The sequence below is a fragment of the Mustelus asterias genome, chromosome 20 (genome assembly GCF_964213995.1).
Source record: "Mustelus asterias chromosome 20, sMusAst1.hap1.1, whole genome shotgun sequence".
Lineage (NCBI taxonomy): Eukaryota > Metazoa > Chordata > Chondrichthyes > Carcharhiniformes > Triakidae > Mustelus > Mustelus asterias.
This window is the reverse complement of record NC_135820.1, coordinates 18,287,297-18,302,865: the sequence shown is the minus strand read 5'-3', so window position 1 is coordinate 18,302,865 and position 15,569 is coordinate 18,287,297. Positions and strand designations below refer to the sequence as shown.

The window sequence follows — 15,569 nt, the reverse complement described above, 5'->3', positions numbered from 1 at the left end:
CATTCGCAAGCAGTACCGATTGGATGATCCATCTCGGCCTCCTCAGGGGGTCCTCAGTCTTTAAGTCTTTAGCCAATTTGATTCAATCCACATGATATCAAGAAAATGCTGAAGGCACTGGATACTGCAAAGGCTTATCCCAGGCAATATTCCAGCAATAGTACTGAAGATTTATACTCTAGAACTTGCCACTCCCCTAGCCAAGCTCTTCCAGTACAGTTACAACACTGGCATCTACCCAACACTGTGGAAAATTGCCCAGGTATGTCCTGTACACACAAAACAGGACACATTCAACCCAGTCAATCCCCAATGACCACCCAATCAGTCTACTCCCGATCATCAGAAAAATAATGGAAGGGGTCACCGACAGTGCTTTCAAGCGGCACTTATTCGGCAATAACCTGCTGACAGTTGCTCAGGGTCACTCAGCTTCTGACCTCACTGCAGCCTTGATTCAAACATGGACAAAAGAGCTGAATTCCAGAAGTGAGATGAGAGTGACAGCCCTTGACATCAAGGCAGCATTTGACTGAGTGTGGCAGCAAAGAGCCTCAGCAAAACTGGAGTCGGTGGGAATCGGGGAAACCCTCTATTGGTTGGAGTCAGACCTGGGACACAGGAAAGCGGTTGTGATGGTTGTAGGTCAATCATCTCAATCCCAGGACATCTCTGCAGGAGTCCCTCGGTAGTGTCCTCGGCCCAACCATCTTCAGCTGCTTCATCAATAACTTCCCTTCCATCATAACCTCAGAAATGGGGATGTTCGCTGATGATTACACAATGTTCAGCACCATTCGCGACTCCTCAGATACTGAAGCAGTGTCCAAATGGAGCAAGACCTGGACAACATCTAGGCTTGGGCTGACAAGTGGCAAGTAACATTTACACCACACAAGTGCCAGATAATGATCATCTCCAACAAGAGAGAATTGCCCCATGTCATTTGATGGCATTACCGTCACTGAATCCCCACAGTGGTAACTTGCTCTCAAAAAAGGTAGTCGAACGTATTGTACTCAATCTTCTTTTGCTTACAAAACTGTCGAAATACAGTACAGCATGGACTCTGAACCGGAGACAGCTAGTTACACAGGTCTCTCTTGGTAAGGCTAAAGACCATATGATGTAGAAGCAGAATTAGACCATTTGGCCCATCGAGTCTGCTCTGCCATTGGATCATGGCTCATATATTCCTCAACCCCATGCTCCCATCTTTTTCCCGTAACCTTATACATCAGTAGATACATTGAAATAGGAAAATGCTTACTATAGCACTCTATAACACCCACTATCAACATCTTGGGGGTTACTATTGACTAGAAACTGAACTGGACTAGCCATATAAATACCGTGGCGACCAGAATAGGTCAGAGGTTAACTTGATTCTTGTTGTGAGTAATGAGACTGGAAGATCGGCGATGTGCCTGTCCATTGTACACCCATCCCAGCAATGCTGGTGAATTTCAATCCCAACCTCAGAGTAACATTTTAAATTTTGAAAGTGGCGTCCAAGCCCAAAGTTATTCCCAGAACTCTTTGCAGTTACTGAAATTGGGAGAGATGTTGTCCGGAATTTTACCGGCACGCCCGCTCAAGGCTCATGAGATCACGCCCGAGGCCAACGGAGAATGCCATTCTCCGAGCTAGGGCCGGGTGTGCCAGTAAAATCAGGGTCGTCATGTCCACTTTACATTTTCCACAACATTTAATTGGTGGAATTAACACTATATTGTACCTTGATATCCTGTTTTAGACTTCACTATCTCTGATTAAGGATGAAAATTTAAAAAAAAACAATCAAAGAGCAGACTGAAACTTGCCTTACTTTATCCTGGATTTGCGGAAGTCATAATATATTAAACTTAATGTAATCAATATACTTGGTGCAAATTATTAGGTGGTTAGCTGATATTCAGTTATTGTTTCTGAGGCAAGGGATGCAGTTGTGATGTTCAGTGCCAAGATAAGGTTACACTAAACTGGGGATTCATGCTTAGGTGTACCCTGTGGTCTGAAAAGGCATATTCCATGGATAATTAATGGATGAATGCATTGCAAAATTTGGTGGCACGGTTCGCACTGCTGCCTCACAGTGCCAGGGACCAGGGTTCGATTCCCGCCTCAGGTCACTGTCTGCGTGGGGTTTGCACGTTCTCTCTGTGTCTGCATCGGTTTCCATCCACAGTCCAAAGATTTGGGTGGCATGGTAGCACAGTGGTTAGCACTGCTGCTTCACAGCTCCAGGGACCTGGGTTTGATTCCCGGCTTGGGTCACTGTCTGTGTGGAGTTTGCACATTCTCCTCGTGTCTGCGTGGGTTTCCTCTGGGTGCTCCGGTTTCCTCCCACAGTCCAAAGATGTGCGGGTTAGGTTGATTGGCCATGCTAAAAATTGCCCTTAGTGTCCTGAGATGCGTAGGTTAGAGGGATTAGCGGGTGAATATGTAGGGATATGGGGGAAGGGCCTGGGTGGGATTGTGGTCGGTGCAGACTTGATGGGCCGAATGGCCTCTTTCTGTACTGTAGGGTCTCTATGATTCTATGATGTGCAGCTTAGGTTGATTGGCCATGTTAAATTGCCCCTTAGTGTCAGGAGGATTAGCAGGGTAAATATGTGGGGTTATGGGGTTAGCGCCTGGGTGGGATTGTTGTCATTGCAGGCTTGACGGGCCGAATAGCCTCCTTCTGCACTCTATGACAATTTCCATAGATAGACCCATGCTTGGAAATCCAGTTCTTGGTGAGGAGAGAGAAGAGGCTAATATAAGGTCATAACTGACAGTGAATACAAGGGGATTGCTTTGATAATGCTTTTGACGCGTATTTTTACTTTAATCCCTAAAGCGACTTTGCTAGTGGAGTTGAGTTGATTAATTGGTTACGAAAATATTTGAACGTCTTGTTTTCAGGGTCATGAATATTTCAACCCACAGAAGAAGAATTACATCTTCCTGCGCAATGCTGCAGAAGAGCTGAAACCCAGGAACAAGAAAGGGTAAGTACCACACTCAGGCTTCCAGCTGGCAACCAACTCTCAAACCTATCTTCCAATGATCCAGACCACTTCATTTAATGTCAGAGTGGTGCTTTGAAATTAGTGGAGTGTCTCTGACAGTGGATTCCACTATTATCTGCTGCCATTTTTATCTTTTGCTGCAATTGATGGGAACGGGTGATTATTTTTCTTTGCAAACAAACCCGGTCACCATTTCAAAAACAAACAAGTCACTTGGGTCACATTAGATTATCTATCTCGATAAACTAAGGGTGGCACAGTGGTTAGCACTGCTGCCTCACAGCGCCAGGGACCCGAGTTCAATTCTGTCTTGGGTCACTGTCTGTGCGGAGTCTGCACGTTCTCCCCGTGTCTGCGTGGGTTTCCTCCAGGTGCTCCGGTTTCCTCTCTCAGTCTGAAAGACGTGCTGGTTAGGGTGCATTGGCCATGCTAAATTCTCCCTCAGTGTACCTGAACAGGCGCGTACCTGTACCTGTACCTGTGGCGACTGGGGGATTTTCATAGTAACTTCAATGCAGTGTTAATGTAAGCCTACTTGTGACAATAATAATAAAAATTAACTTTAAAGCTTTATTACCCCACCTCCGCAAACGTTATCCAGGTTTCCCTTAAATTATGAGTGTTTGTGTGATCCTGAGGTCCAGGTACTTCAGTCCCAGGTTATTTCTGACTTTGACCTGTTCAGTTTCTGTGGGTTAGCAGCTTTGGAAAGAGGCTGGCGTTGATGTTGATCGCTGGTTGCCAGTTGAATCCTCAGTCAGAACACCGAGATCTGTTCAAATTGGCAATTTGGGATAGTTAACAGAAACGTGAAATTAAGATTTAAATCTGGTTCCTGAGGCTCCTTGGTTCAGGTGACTGACTGCGCTTGACATCAGGGCTGCATTGGACTGAATGTGGCATCAAGGAGCTGGAGTAAAATGCGGGGAGGCGGTGGTACAGTGGTATTGTCACTGGACTAGTAATCCAGAGAGCCAGAGTAATGCTCTAGGGACCTGGGTCAAATCTCACCATGGCAGATGATGAAATTCGAATTCAATAACAAGCTGGAATTATGAAACCATTGTCAATTGTTGGAAAACCCCATCTGTTTCATTAATGTCTTTAGGGAAGGAAATCTGCCGTCTTTACCCGGTCTGGCCTACATGTGACTCCAGAGCCACAGCAATGTGGTTGACTCTTAAAATGTCCTCAGGGATAAATAGAATCATTCAATCCCTACAGTGCAGAAAGAGGCCATTTGGCCCATCGTCTGCACCGACCACAATCCCACCAAGGCCCTATTACCATAACCCCACATATTTACCCTGCTAATCCTCCTGATGCTAGGGTCAATTTAGCATGGCCAATCCTGACCCAGCCAGCAACACTCACATCCCATGAACGAATATTTAAAAAAGGGTCATTGGGGGTTGGGGAAGAAAGTCAGCTGTTATACTTAGCAAATGGAAAATGATTGTGGTTGTTTGATATCTGGGACATCAGTGCAGGAGTTTCTCAGGGCTACGTCCTAGATAATGAAGCAGTACTTGCCCACATGGGGGCATCCGGGCTTGGGCTGATAGTGGGTAAGTAGCATTTGTGCCATTCTAGTAACAGGTAGTGACCATCTCCAGAAGACAGTCTAACCACCTCCCCTTGAAACTCAAATGGTATTGCCATTGTCAAATCCCCCGTTCTTAACATTCTGGGAGGTTGCCATTGACTGGAAACTTAACTGGACTAGCCACAGAAATACCAGGACAGGTCAACGGTTAGGTATTCGACAGTGAGTGACTCGCTTCCTGACTCCCCAAAGCCATTTCACTAGCTACCAGGTATAAGTCAGAATGTGATGGAATACTCCCCACTTGCCTGGATGGGTGCAGCTCCAACAACACTCAAGAAGCTTGACACCATCCTGGACAAAGCAGCCCATTTAATTGGCAACCCATCCACCACCTTAAACATTCACTGCCTTCGCCACTGATACACTGGCAGCGGTATATACAATCCACACTGCATTAATTTGCCAAACCACCTTAGATAGCACCTTCCAAACACGTAACCATTTCCATTAGAAGTACAAGAGCAGCAGACACCTGGAAACAACACCACCTGCAAGTTCTGTTCCAAGCCACTCACCATCCTGACTTAGAAATATATTAGCTGTTCCTTCACGGTCACTGAGGCAAAATCCTGGAACTCCCTCCCTAACCGCACTGTAAATGTACCTACATCCATTATCAAGGACTTTATCAAGAGCATTTAGAAAGCAGTGGCAGGATCAGACAGAGTCAGCATGGATTTATGAAGGGGAAATCATGCTTGACAAATCTGTTGGAATTCTTTGAAGATGTAACTAGTAGAGTTGACAAGGGGGAACCAATCAATGTGGTATATTTGGACTTTCAGAAAGCGTTTGACAAAATCCCGTACGAGAGATTATCGTGCATGGGATTGGGGGAAGTATATTAAATAGATAGAAAACTGGTTGGCAGAGAGGAAACAAAGAGTAGGAATTAATGGGTCCTTTTCAAATTGGCAGGCAGTAACTAGTGGGGTTCCACAGGGATCGGTGCTGGGTTCCCAGCTATTCACAGTATATGTTAATGATTTGGAAGGGGGAACAAAATGTAACTTCTCAAAGTTTGCAGATGATACCCAGTTGGGTGGGAGGGTGAACTGTGATAAGGGTGCAGAGATCTTTCAGAATGATCTGGACAGATTGAGTGAGTGGGCAGATCAATGGCAGATGCAGGATAATTTGGATAAATGTGAGGTTATTCACTTTGGAAGCAAAAACAAGAAGGCAGATTACTACCTAAATGTCTGTAAATTGGGAGAGGGGGGTGTGCAGCGGGACCTGGGTGTCCTTGTGCACCAGTCACTGAAGGTAAGCATGCAGGTGCAGCAGGCGGTAAAGAAGGAAAATGGCATGTTGGCCTTCATTGCGAGAGGTTTTGAGTACAGGAGCAGGGATGTGTTGTTGCAATTATACAGGGCCTTGGTGAGGCCACACCTAGAGTATTGTGTGCAGTTTTGGTCTCCTTTTCTGAGGAAGGATATTCTTGCTCTCGAGGGAGTGCAGCGAAGGTTTACCAGGCTGATTCCAGGGATGGTGGGACTCATGTACGAGGAGAGATTGACTAGGTTAGGATTGTTTTTGCTGGAGTTCAGATGAATGAGGGGGGAATCTCATAGAGACTTATAAAATTCTAACAGGTCTAGACAGGATGGATGCAGGGAGGATGTTCCCGATGGTGGGGGAATCGTGAACCAGGGGTCACAGCCTGAGGATTCAGGGATGACCATTTAGGACGGAGGTGAGGAGACATTTCTTCACCCAAAGAGTGGTGAGCCTGTGGAATTCATTACCACAGGAAGTAGTTGATGCCAAAACATTGAATGTATTCAAGAGGTGGCTGGATATAGCACTTGGGGTGAATGGGATCAAGGGAAGAAAGCAGGATTAGGCTTTGAGTTAGATGATCATGATCGTAATGAATGGTGGAGCAGGCTCGAAGGGCCAAATGGCCTCCTCCTGATCCTATCTTCTGTGTTTCTATATCACATGGACAGCAGCAGTTTAAACAAGTGGCTGACCGTCTCTTCAAGGGTCATTTGGGCTGGGCAATAAACGTTTCCCTTGCCCACACCCCATGAATGAATAAATGTTTGGAATGACAAAGAAGGGCTTGCATTTAAACAGTGTTTTAATGACTTTAGTGCTCGGTGCTTTACAGCTAATGAAGTACCTTTGAAGTGTAGCCACTGTTGTGATGTGGGACAACAAGCTTCCACAAACAGCAATGAAAAGATGATCAGATAATCTCTTAGCAATGTTGATTTAAGGATAGACAAGGATAGATGCCAGGAGAACTCCCCTGCTCCTCTTCAGAATAGTGAGGTGCAATCTGCTCCTCCAAGGTGTGGCCTTGGTTTAATGCATTGGAAAGCCTGCGCTGACAGTACAGCACTCCCTCCGTGCTGCACTGCCGCGTCACCCAAGCTGGGAGTTAGTCAAGGATGCAGAAGAGGCAGAAACGCTGGTGTTAAAATGATTCAAAGGTGATTGGAGTTCACACTGAGTACCTTTCCTGCGCTGAAACCTCTAATATCCTCGTACTAGGCCCAACGTTCAGTGGCAGAATGTGGATGGGAATGGTGTTGGTATTTATGCCCAAATGCCAGTTTTGTACAGCTTTGACTGTCGACCCAGTGAGTTACCCATGTGGAAATGATCTGCAGTTCCTCACATAATTATTTAGAAGCATTTCACCAAACCAGACCATTCTCAAGAAGTGACATTTCTTTCCTATTTCGTAAATTTTGTAAATTCTTTTTTACTGGAACTGCAATGTGTACAAAATACCATTGAAATATTAGAGACCCGGTGTGAAGGAGCTAAAAATAAGAACCATTCGGCCCATCGAGTCTGCACCGACTCCCCAAAAGAGCATTCCACCCAGGCCCCCCCTCTCTGCTCTATCCCTGTAACTCTGCGCATTTACCCCACTAATCCCCCAAACTGCACATCTTGAGACACGAAGGGAGAATTTAGCATGGCCAATCCAACTTTGGAGTGTGGAAGGAAACTGGAGCACCCGGAGGAAACCCATGTAGACATGGGGAGAACGTGCAAACTTCACACAGACAGTGACCCGAGGTCGGGAATTGAACCTGGGTCCCTGGCGCTATAAGGCAGCAATGCTAACCACTGTGTCACCGTGCCGCCAGAATCTTTATTTAATAAATAAATCACATGAAGGGTGCCCTTGCTGTTCAGCTGAGAGACGCACACACAGCAGGAAGGGTGTGAATCTGATCCTTGCTGTCATTTGGTCTCCACCATGGGAAGATTCTTGCAGTTGGTTCTATAGTATGGGGGGAGTGAGGGGGGAGTAAGTATTAAGATAGATCCACGCTCAGTGCCATGCAGCACCATATGCACACCCTCGATATCTCTCTCCAGCAGCCTTCTGCATCCTCATTTACATTCCCTTTGCCCAATTCCACCACCCCTCCACCGCCCCTCCCTACCCTCAGGATAAATCTCTGCTGACTCTGCTCTCAGCTCTGACAAAGGGTCATCCAGATTTGAAACGTTGGCTCTAGTCTTTCTCCACGGATGCTGTCAGACCTGCTGAGATTTTCCAGTATTTTCTGTTTTGTTTCAGATTCCAGCATCCGCAGTATTTTGAGTTTATCTTAGGATAAGGTTATTGGTTTCCATTGCTTCCCCTGAAGTATGTACATAGGCAAGGCTAGCCTGGGATTAGACACCCCGTCAAAAAAAAAGAATAATTCAAGATGGCAGCAGAGGAAAGGTGTGGAATCCTGTCACCGCAAGAGTCGACAGGTTGAGGGGAGAAGCAGACACCACATGTCTTGGGTCTTCCCCCTCGTTTGATCCTCTAATTCTTTACCCCCCCACCCCAGCCGCCTTCCCAAATTCCTGATACTTATAGTTCTAAAACCTAAGGCATGTTAGCATCTGTCACCATGGTAACTATTTGGTTTTTTTCTTCAAAAGACGTACAGTTGGTGACATCCGTTCTTGAGTTGAAGAATGCACAGTAAGTACTGCTGTACTGCTCTCTGTGATTCAGTACCAGACACGGCTCTGACCTCCCACAGGACAGAGCTACTATTGCTCTTTGACCTTCACTTATTTGTCACCAATGGGATTTCTTTCGAGCAACTTCTCACGGGGGGTGGGGAGAGATCCTTAGCTGTCTGTCTTTACTGGTGTTGGAAATGTCTGGTGGTATCACTATTACTCATTGTGGCAAAGTCCACATAATACCTGGCAGGTTCAAAATTCAGAGTGTCTTTTCTACCTGCACATGTTGTTTTTATTCCGATGTAATTTTAAAAACAGTTCACTCCTTTTTTAAAGAATGTTTTCCACCTGGGTTGCACATCCTGTCCCCTTGACACACTACACTGCTAGACTCTTTATTCCAATTTCTTAATTCTTAAAGATCTGATTGTCGAAAGCTTTCTGAATGTGTGTGTGTGTGTGTGTGTGTGTGTGTGTGTGTATATAGATTGTCTGGGTGTCAGCTTCATGACAACAACTGTCCCTACTTACTGGCTGTCCTGAAAGGGAAGTTAGTTAAATAAGTAGAAGGAAAGACATAGTCTAATGTCTGTAATGAATTTCACAGCAACAGGACATCCCAAAGTGTTCTAGGGTTAATGAAGTAGTTTGAAGTGTAATTATTGATGTGATGTAGGAAACGAGACAGACAGGAATAGAAGAATGCGTTGGTGGAGTGGAATGAGGTAAATAATGGGAGGAGACTTGTGTAGAGCTTAAACACCAACTCCACTGTATGGCTGTCTGGCTTGTCCTTGTACATTGCGTGTCATTCACAGTGTGAAGGAGGGGTGCTATGAAATGGGGAGGCAATGGTATTGTCACTGGACTAGTAATCCAGAGACCCAGGGCAAGATCTGGGGAACTGGGTTCAAATCCCACTAAGCCAGATAGTGAGATTTGAATTCAATAAAAAATCTGGAATTAAAAGACTAACAATGACCTGGGTGGAGGGAAAACAACACACGATGATACAGTGGGCGGCACGGTAGCACAGTGGTTAGCACTGCTGCTTCACAGCTCCAGGGTCCCGGGTTCGAATCCCGGCTCGGGTCACTGTCTGTGTGGAGTTTGCACATTCTCCCCGTGTCTGCGTGGGTTTCCTCCGGGTGCTCCGGTTTCCTCCCACAGTCCAAAGATGTGCGGGTTAGGTTGATTGGCCAAACTCAATTGCCCCTTAGTGTCCCGGGATGCGTAGATTAGAGGGATTAGCGGGTAAATATGAGGGTTAGAGGGATTAGCGGGTAAATATGCAGGGATACGGGGATAGGGCCTGGGTGGGATTGTTGTCGGTGCAGATTCGATGGGCCGAATGGCCTCTTTCTGCACTGTAGGGTTTCTAGTGGTTAGCACTGCTGCCTTACAATGCCAGGGCCCGGGTTCGATTCCGGACTGGGGTCACTGTCTCTGCACATTTTTCCCCGTGCCTGCGTGCGTTTCCTCCGGGTGCTCCGGTTTCCTCCCACAGTCGGAACGACGTGCTGGTTAGGTGGATTGGCCATGCTAAATCCTCCCTCAGTGTGCCCGAACAGGCGCTGGAGTGTGGCGACTGGGGGATTTTCACAGTAGCTTCATTGCAGTGTTAATGTTAGCCTACTTGTGACACTAATAAATTTTTAAAAACCCATTGTCGATTGTCAGAAAAACCCGCCTGGTTCACGAGTGCCCTTTAGGGAAGGAAATCTGCTGTCCTTACCCGATCTGGCCTACATGTGACTCCAGAGCCACAGCAATGTGGTTGGCTCTTAAAGGGTAGTTACGGATGGACAATAAATGCTGTCTTAGCCAGCGACGCTAATATCCCGTAAATTAATAAAAACTGGAGGAGCTCACTGAGAGATTGCAGAGGGATTGGGAAAATGCAGCAGTGGACACTGGAAGTCGGCATTGGGCATTTAATTGGGGCAGAAGATTGTCGGGATGAATCTCCATCAACTTTGAAGTGATATTGACCAAGCTGGAGGTAGGTAGAGGAGATTTACCCCCTGTAACCAGGCTGTCCTTAACAGTGAATGTGATCTGGGCTGGGAGTTCTTGATGCTGAATTATGGTGTGCAAAACCACATGAGTGTTACTGCACCAGGACAGGATTGTCCGCAGAGTTGGGAAAAGGATCAGCTGGTAACTCTGTTTAACGCTCTCATTTTTTCCCCTCTTTTCAGGATTTGAGCGCCAGCTGCTGGTGATTTCTGAAATTGTTTCCGAAGGAGTGCCATCGGGGAAGGACATTTTTTAACTCGTGGAGCCATAGCTACAGCTGCTGTCTTGATTTCCGCCGCCCTTGCTGTTTCCCTGGACCACACAGCATGCCTTGTATTAGATCGTTTCGTATATTTTCCCATAATAAAGTTTTCATTTAATTACTGTGGTCAGCACTGCTGCCTCACAGCGCCAAGGACCCGGGTTCAATTCCGGCCTCGGGTCTCTGGCTGTGTGGAGTCTGCACATTCTCCCCGTATCTGTGTCCGGGTGCTCCGGTTTCCTCCCACAGTCCAAAGATGTGCAGGCTCGGTTGATTGGCCATGCTAAATTGCCTCTTAGTGTCAGTTAGTTAGTCCTCTTAGTGGGGACCAGCAGGGTAAATATGGGGAGGGTTATGGGATTGTGTCGGTGCAAACCCGATGGACCGAATGGCCTCTTGCACTGGAGAGTTTTTATGATTCTATTCACTTTGGGTTACTTTTGAAAAGCGAAGCTGCTTGGAGGAAAGAATTCACCAATGTCTTGTTTTACACCAGTGTGCCACCCCTTACAGCAACAGCAGGCTTGTCCTCAAACAGGCAACAGGAGCTGAGTAAGGGTTATGTGTCTTGATGCAATTGTACTATTGCAAAAGGCAGTCTAAGGGTCAGCCCTTGCGTTGTTTGCACTGCTGCTCTTTAACTGTCACTGTTACCGATAACCGCGGTGTCGTTTTCAAGCAGAGGCGATGGCCGAGTGCTACTATCGCCAGACTACTAATGCAGAAACTCAGCTAATGTTCTGAGGACCCGGGTTCGAATCCCGCCACGTCAGTTGGTGGAATTTGAATTCAATAAAAGAAAAATCTGGAATTAAGAATCTGCTGATGACCAAGAAAACCATTGTCGATTGTCGGAAAATCCCATCTGGGTCACCAATGCCCTTTAGGGAAGGAAATCAGCCGTCCTTACCTGGTCTGGCCTACAGGTGACTCCTGAGCCACAGCAATGTGGTTGACTCTCATCTGCCCTCTGAAATGGCCGAGCGAGACACTCAGTTCAAGGGCAACTAGGGATGGGCAATAAATGCTGGCCGGCCGGCGATGCCCATGTCCCACAAATGAATGAAAAAACAACGAGGAGCAAAGTACTCATTTATTAAAATGATTAAGATTGAAACTAAAATTTTTATTTGTGAGGATAAAATTTGACTTGCACTAACCTCCAGTTTGCAGCACAGTGGTTAGCACTGCTGCCTCGCAGCGTCAGGGACCCGGGTTCGATTCCCGGCTTGGGTGGCTGACTGTGTGGAGTCTGCCACAGTCCGAAAGATGTGCTGGATAGGTGCATTGGCCATGCTAAATTCTCCCACGGTGTACCCGAACAGGCACCGGAATGTGGCAGCTAGGAGATTTTCACAGTAACTTCATTGCAGTGTTAATGTAAGCCTACTTGTGACTCGAATAAATAAACTTTATTTTTCCCCCCCTTCCAAGATATTTTAATGTGGTTCAGATTAAAGTATTCGCTCTGAAAGGGAGACGTGTCGGAGCCCAGACTTGCTATCTAGCTCTTCCACAACAAGAGGCATCATAGTTGATCCCAGGCCATTACTCACATGAATTCACAGGGCTGATTCATTTAGAATGACCTTTACGTCTCCCACTGCAGCACCATGTTGATGTATGTGATGTAGAAACTCACTGTTAGGGAGGCAATGGTATTGAAGCCAGGCTGCAACTTCATTGCCAGTCCAATCAGGTATTTTGGTGCAGACCAGCTTCTGAACCAGGTGTCTCGACCCCATGTGAGAAAAGTAGTTCACTGTTACCCGTTTTCTAAAAGTGCACGAGTTTATGGTGCAAATTTTGACCATGTGGGTCCAATGTTCATCCTCTAGTGCATCTTTGGTCTCACAAACTTGATATTTTTCTGCTCTCCTCGCTCCACTGACTTGGGGTGGCAGAGTGGTATTGTCGCTAGACTAGAATCCACAGAGCCAGGGACTCGGGCTCGAATCCCACCGGGGGCAGATGGTGGAATTTGAATTTGATAAAAATCAGGGATTAAAAGATGACCATGAAACCATTGTCGATTGTTGGAAAAACCCATCTGGTTCGCTAATATCCTTTAGGGAGGAAATCTGCCGTCCTTACCTGGTCTGGTCTACATGTGACTCCAGAGTCACGGCAATGCGGTTGACTCTTAATTGCCCTCTGAAATGGAGGGCAGTTCGGGATGCACGAAAATGCTGGCCCAGCCAGCGACGTCCAGGTCCCGTAAAATGAATTTTAAAAATTGGTCATTTCTTGTCGTATATCCCTCACCAATTATATACTGCACCTTATTTCATTTGTTACTGGTCTGTAGATTCATTGTAACAGACCTGCTCTTGAAGACATGCTGTTCAACAACCAGAAAACACAAATTGGCAAACAAAAATCAGACACAATGAGGAAAAATAGTTTCACGTAACAACTGGTTAGGATTTAGAATGCCTTAATTACTAGGAAGATGGACACAGAATAGATATTTCTGTTCAAAAGGATAATGGATAATACTTGAAGGAGAAACAAAATGGTGAATGGAGGGGGCATTCAACGGGGAATGGAACTCACTGGACAGCTCTTCGAAAGAGGCAGCACACACTCGATGAGCTGAATGGCCTTCAGTGCTGTCCCATTCAGTGATGAGGATGACATGTCATTTAAAGGTATGACACTAGGTGGCAGCCCAATACCACAATCTTATTAATAGTGAATCTCTGTCAAAACTTTCAGTTGTGCAAATAGGTTGTGTCTCGGAGAGAGGCACAGTCACCCCATCTCAACAAAAGTGCAAGAATCCACACCCAGGTAAAAGTTGATCTTCTGCCCTTCAATGGCTCCCCCAGCTTGTCTCTGCAGTAACTGCTGCTGTGCTCCTTCCAATCTGCTCAAGTGGTTTTCCAAGAATTGCAGTAAATCAGTTATTAGCAGCTATCAACACCAGAACTCTGTTTCACCGCTCAGAGCAAAACTGCATACAGAATCACCAAAGAGGCCCTTCAGCCCATCGAGTCTGCACTGATGCATGAAATGCCCTGACCTGCTTACCTGTTCCCACTTGTCAGCACTTGGCCCATAGCCTTGAATGTTACGGCGTGACAAGTACTCATCCAGGTACTACTTAGAGGATGTGAGGCAGCCCGCCTTCACCCCTCTCCCAGACAGCACATTCCAGACCATCATCATCCTCTGAATAAAAATGTTTTTCCTCAAATCCCCCTAAACCTCCCACCCACTCACTTTTAACTTGTGTCCCCTCATAACTGACCCTTTAACTCAGGGGAACAGCCAAACCCTGTCCATGCCCCTCATAATCTTGAACACCTCAATCAAGTCGCCCCTCAGTCTTCTCTGCTCCAGAGAAAACAACTCAAGCCTATTCAACCTCTCTTTATAACTTAAGTGTTCCAGCCCAGGCAACATCCTGGTGAATCTCCTCTGCACCCCTTCCTGCGTGATCACATCCTTCCTATAATGTGGCAACCAGAACTCCATACAGTACTCCAGCTGTGGCCTCACCAAAGTTCTATACAACTCCATCATGACCACTCAGCTTTTGTAATCTATATTCCAATTGATTAAGGCGAGTGTGTCAAATGCCTTTTTCATCACCCTATTAATCGGCCTTTCCGCCTTCAGAGATCTATGGACAAACACACCAAGGTCCCTTCATTCTGTGGAACTTCCTAATATCAGATCTTTCATTGTCAAATTACTCCTTCCAAAGTGTATCACTTCTCACGTTCCAGGGTTAAATTCCATCTGCCACTTATCCGCCCATTTGACCATCTCGTCTATATCTTCCTGTAACCCAAGACACTTAACCTCACTGTTAACCACCTGGCCAATCTTTGTGTCATCGGCAAACTTACTGATCCTCCCTCCCACATAGTCATCTATGTCATTTATATAAATGACGAACACTAGGGGACCAGAATAGATCCCTGTGGTACGCCACTGGTCATTGGCCTCCAGTCAATAGAACAGCTGTCTGTCAGCACCCTCTGTCTCCTACCTCTAAGCCAATTATGAATCCACCTTATCAGAGCACCCTGTATATCCCATATGCATTTGGCTTCTTAATAAGTCTCCCACGTAGGACTTCATCAAAGGCTTTGCTGAAATCCATGTAAATGACATCAACCGCATTCCCTCATCCACACACCTGGTTACATGCTCAAAAAATTCAATCAAATTTGTTAGGCATAACCTCCCTTTGATAAAACCCTGCTGACTGTCCCTGAGATAGGTCGGCACGGTAGCACAGTGGTAAGCACTGCTGCTTCACAGCTCCAGGGTCCCGGGTTCGATTCCCGGCTCGGGTCACTGTCTGTGTGGAGTTTGCACGTTCTCCTCGTGTCTGCGTGGGTTTCCTCCGGGTGCTCCGGTTTCCTCCCACAGTCCAAAGATGTGCGGGTTAGGTTGATTGGCCAGGTTAAAAAAAAATTGCCCCTTAGAGCCCTGAGATGCGTAGGTTAGAGGGATTAGCGGGTAAAATATGTGGGGGTAGGGCCTGGGTAGGATTGTGGTCGGTGCAGACTCGATGGGCCGAATGGCCTCCTTCTGCACTGTAGGGTTTCTATGATTTCTATGATCAAACATTGCCTCTCTAAATGGAGATAGATTCTCTCCTTCAGAATCTTCTCCAGTAGTTTCCCAATCACAGACCTGAGACTCATTGGTCTGGCTTGTCTCGACAACCTTTCTTAAATAGTGGGACCACATTAGCTGTTTTCCAGTC

The 15,569-nt window shown here is 46.3% G+C and overlaps 2 protein-coding genes across 2 annotated transcripts in view; both read left to right on the top strand.

Moving 5' to 3' along the window:
* The window catches only part of rae1 (ribonucleic acid export 1), a 51,225-nt gene extending 38,951 nt beyond the window's left edge, over positions 1-12,274 (top strand). The window contains exons 12-13 of the mRNA XM_078236304.1: positions 2,911-2,996; positions 10,764-12,274. Coding sequence (XP_078092430.1) covers positions 2,911-2,996; positions 10,764-10,770 — 93 coding nt within the window. The 3' untranslated portion in view covers positions 10,771-12,274. The remainder of the gene's footprint in view (positions 1-2,910; positions 2,997-10,763) is intronic.
* The window catches only part of gcnt7 (glucosaminyl (N-acetyl) transferase family member 7), a 420,025-nt gene that overhangs the window by 177,824 nt on the left and 226,632 nt on the right, over positions 1-15,569 (top strand). The window lies entirely within an intron of this gene.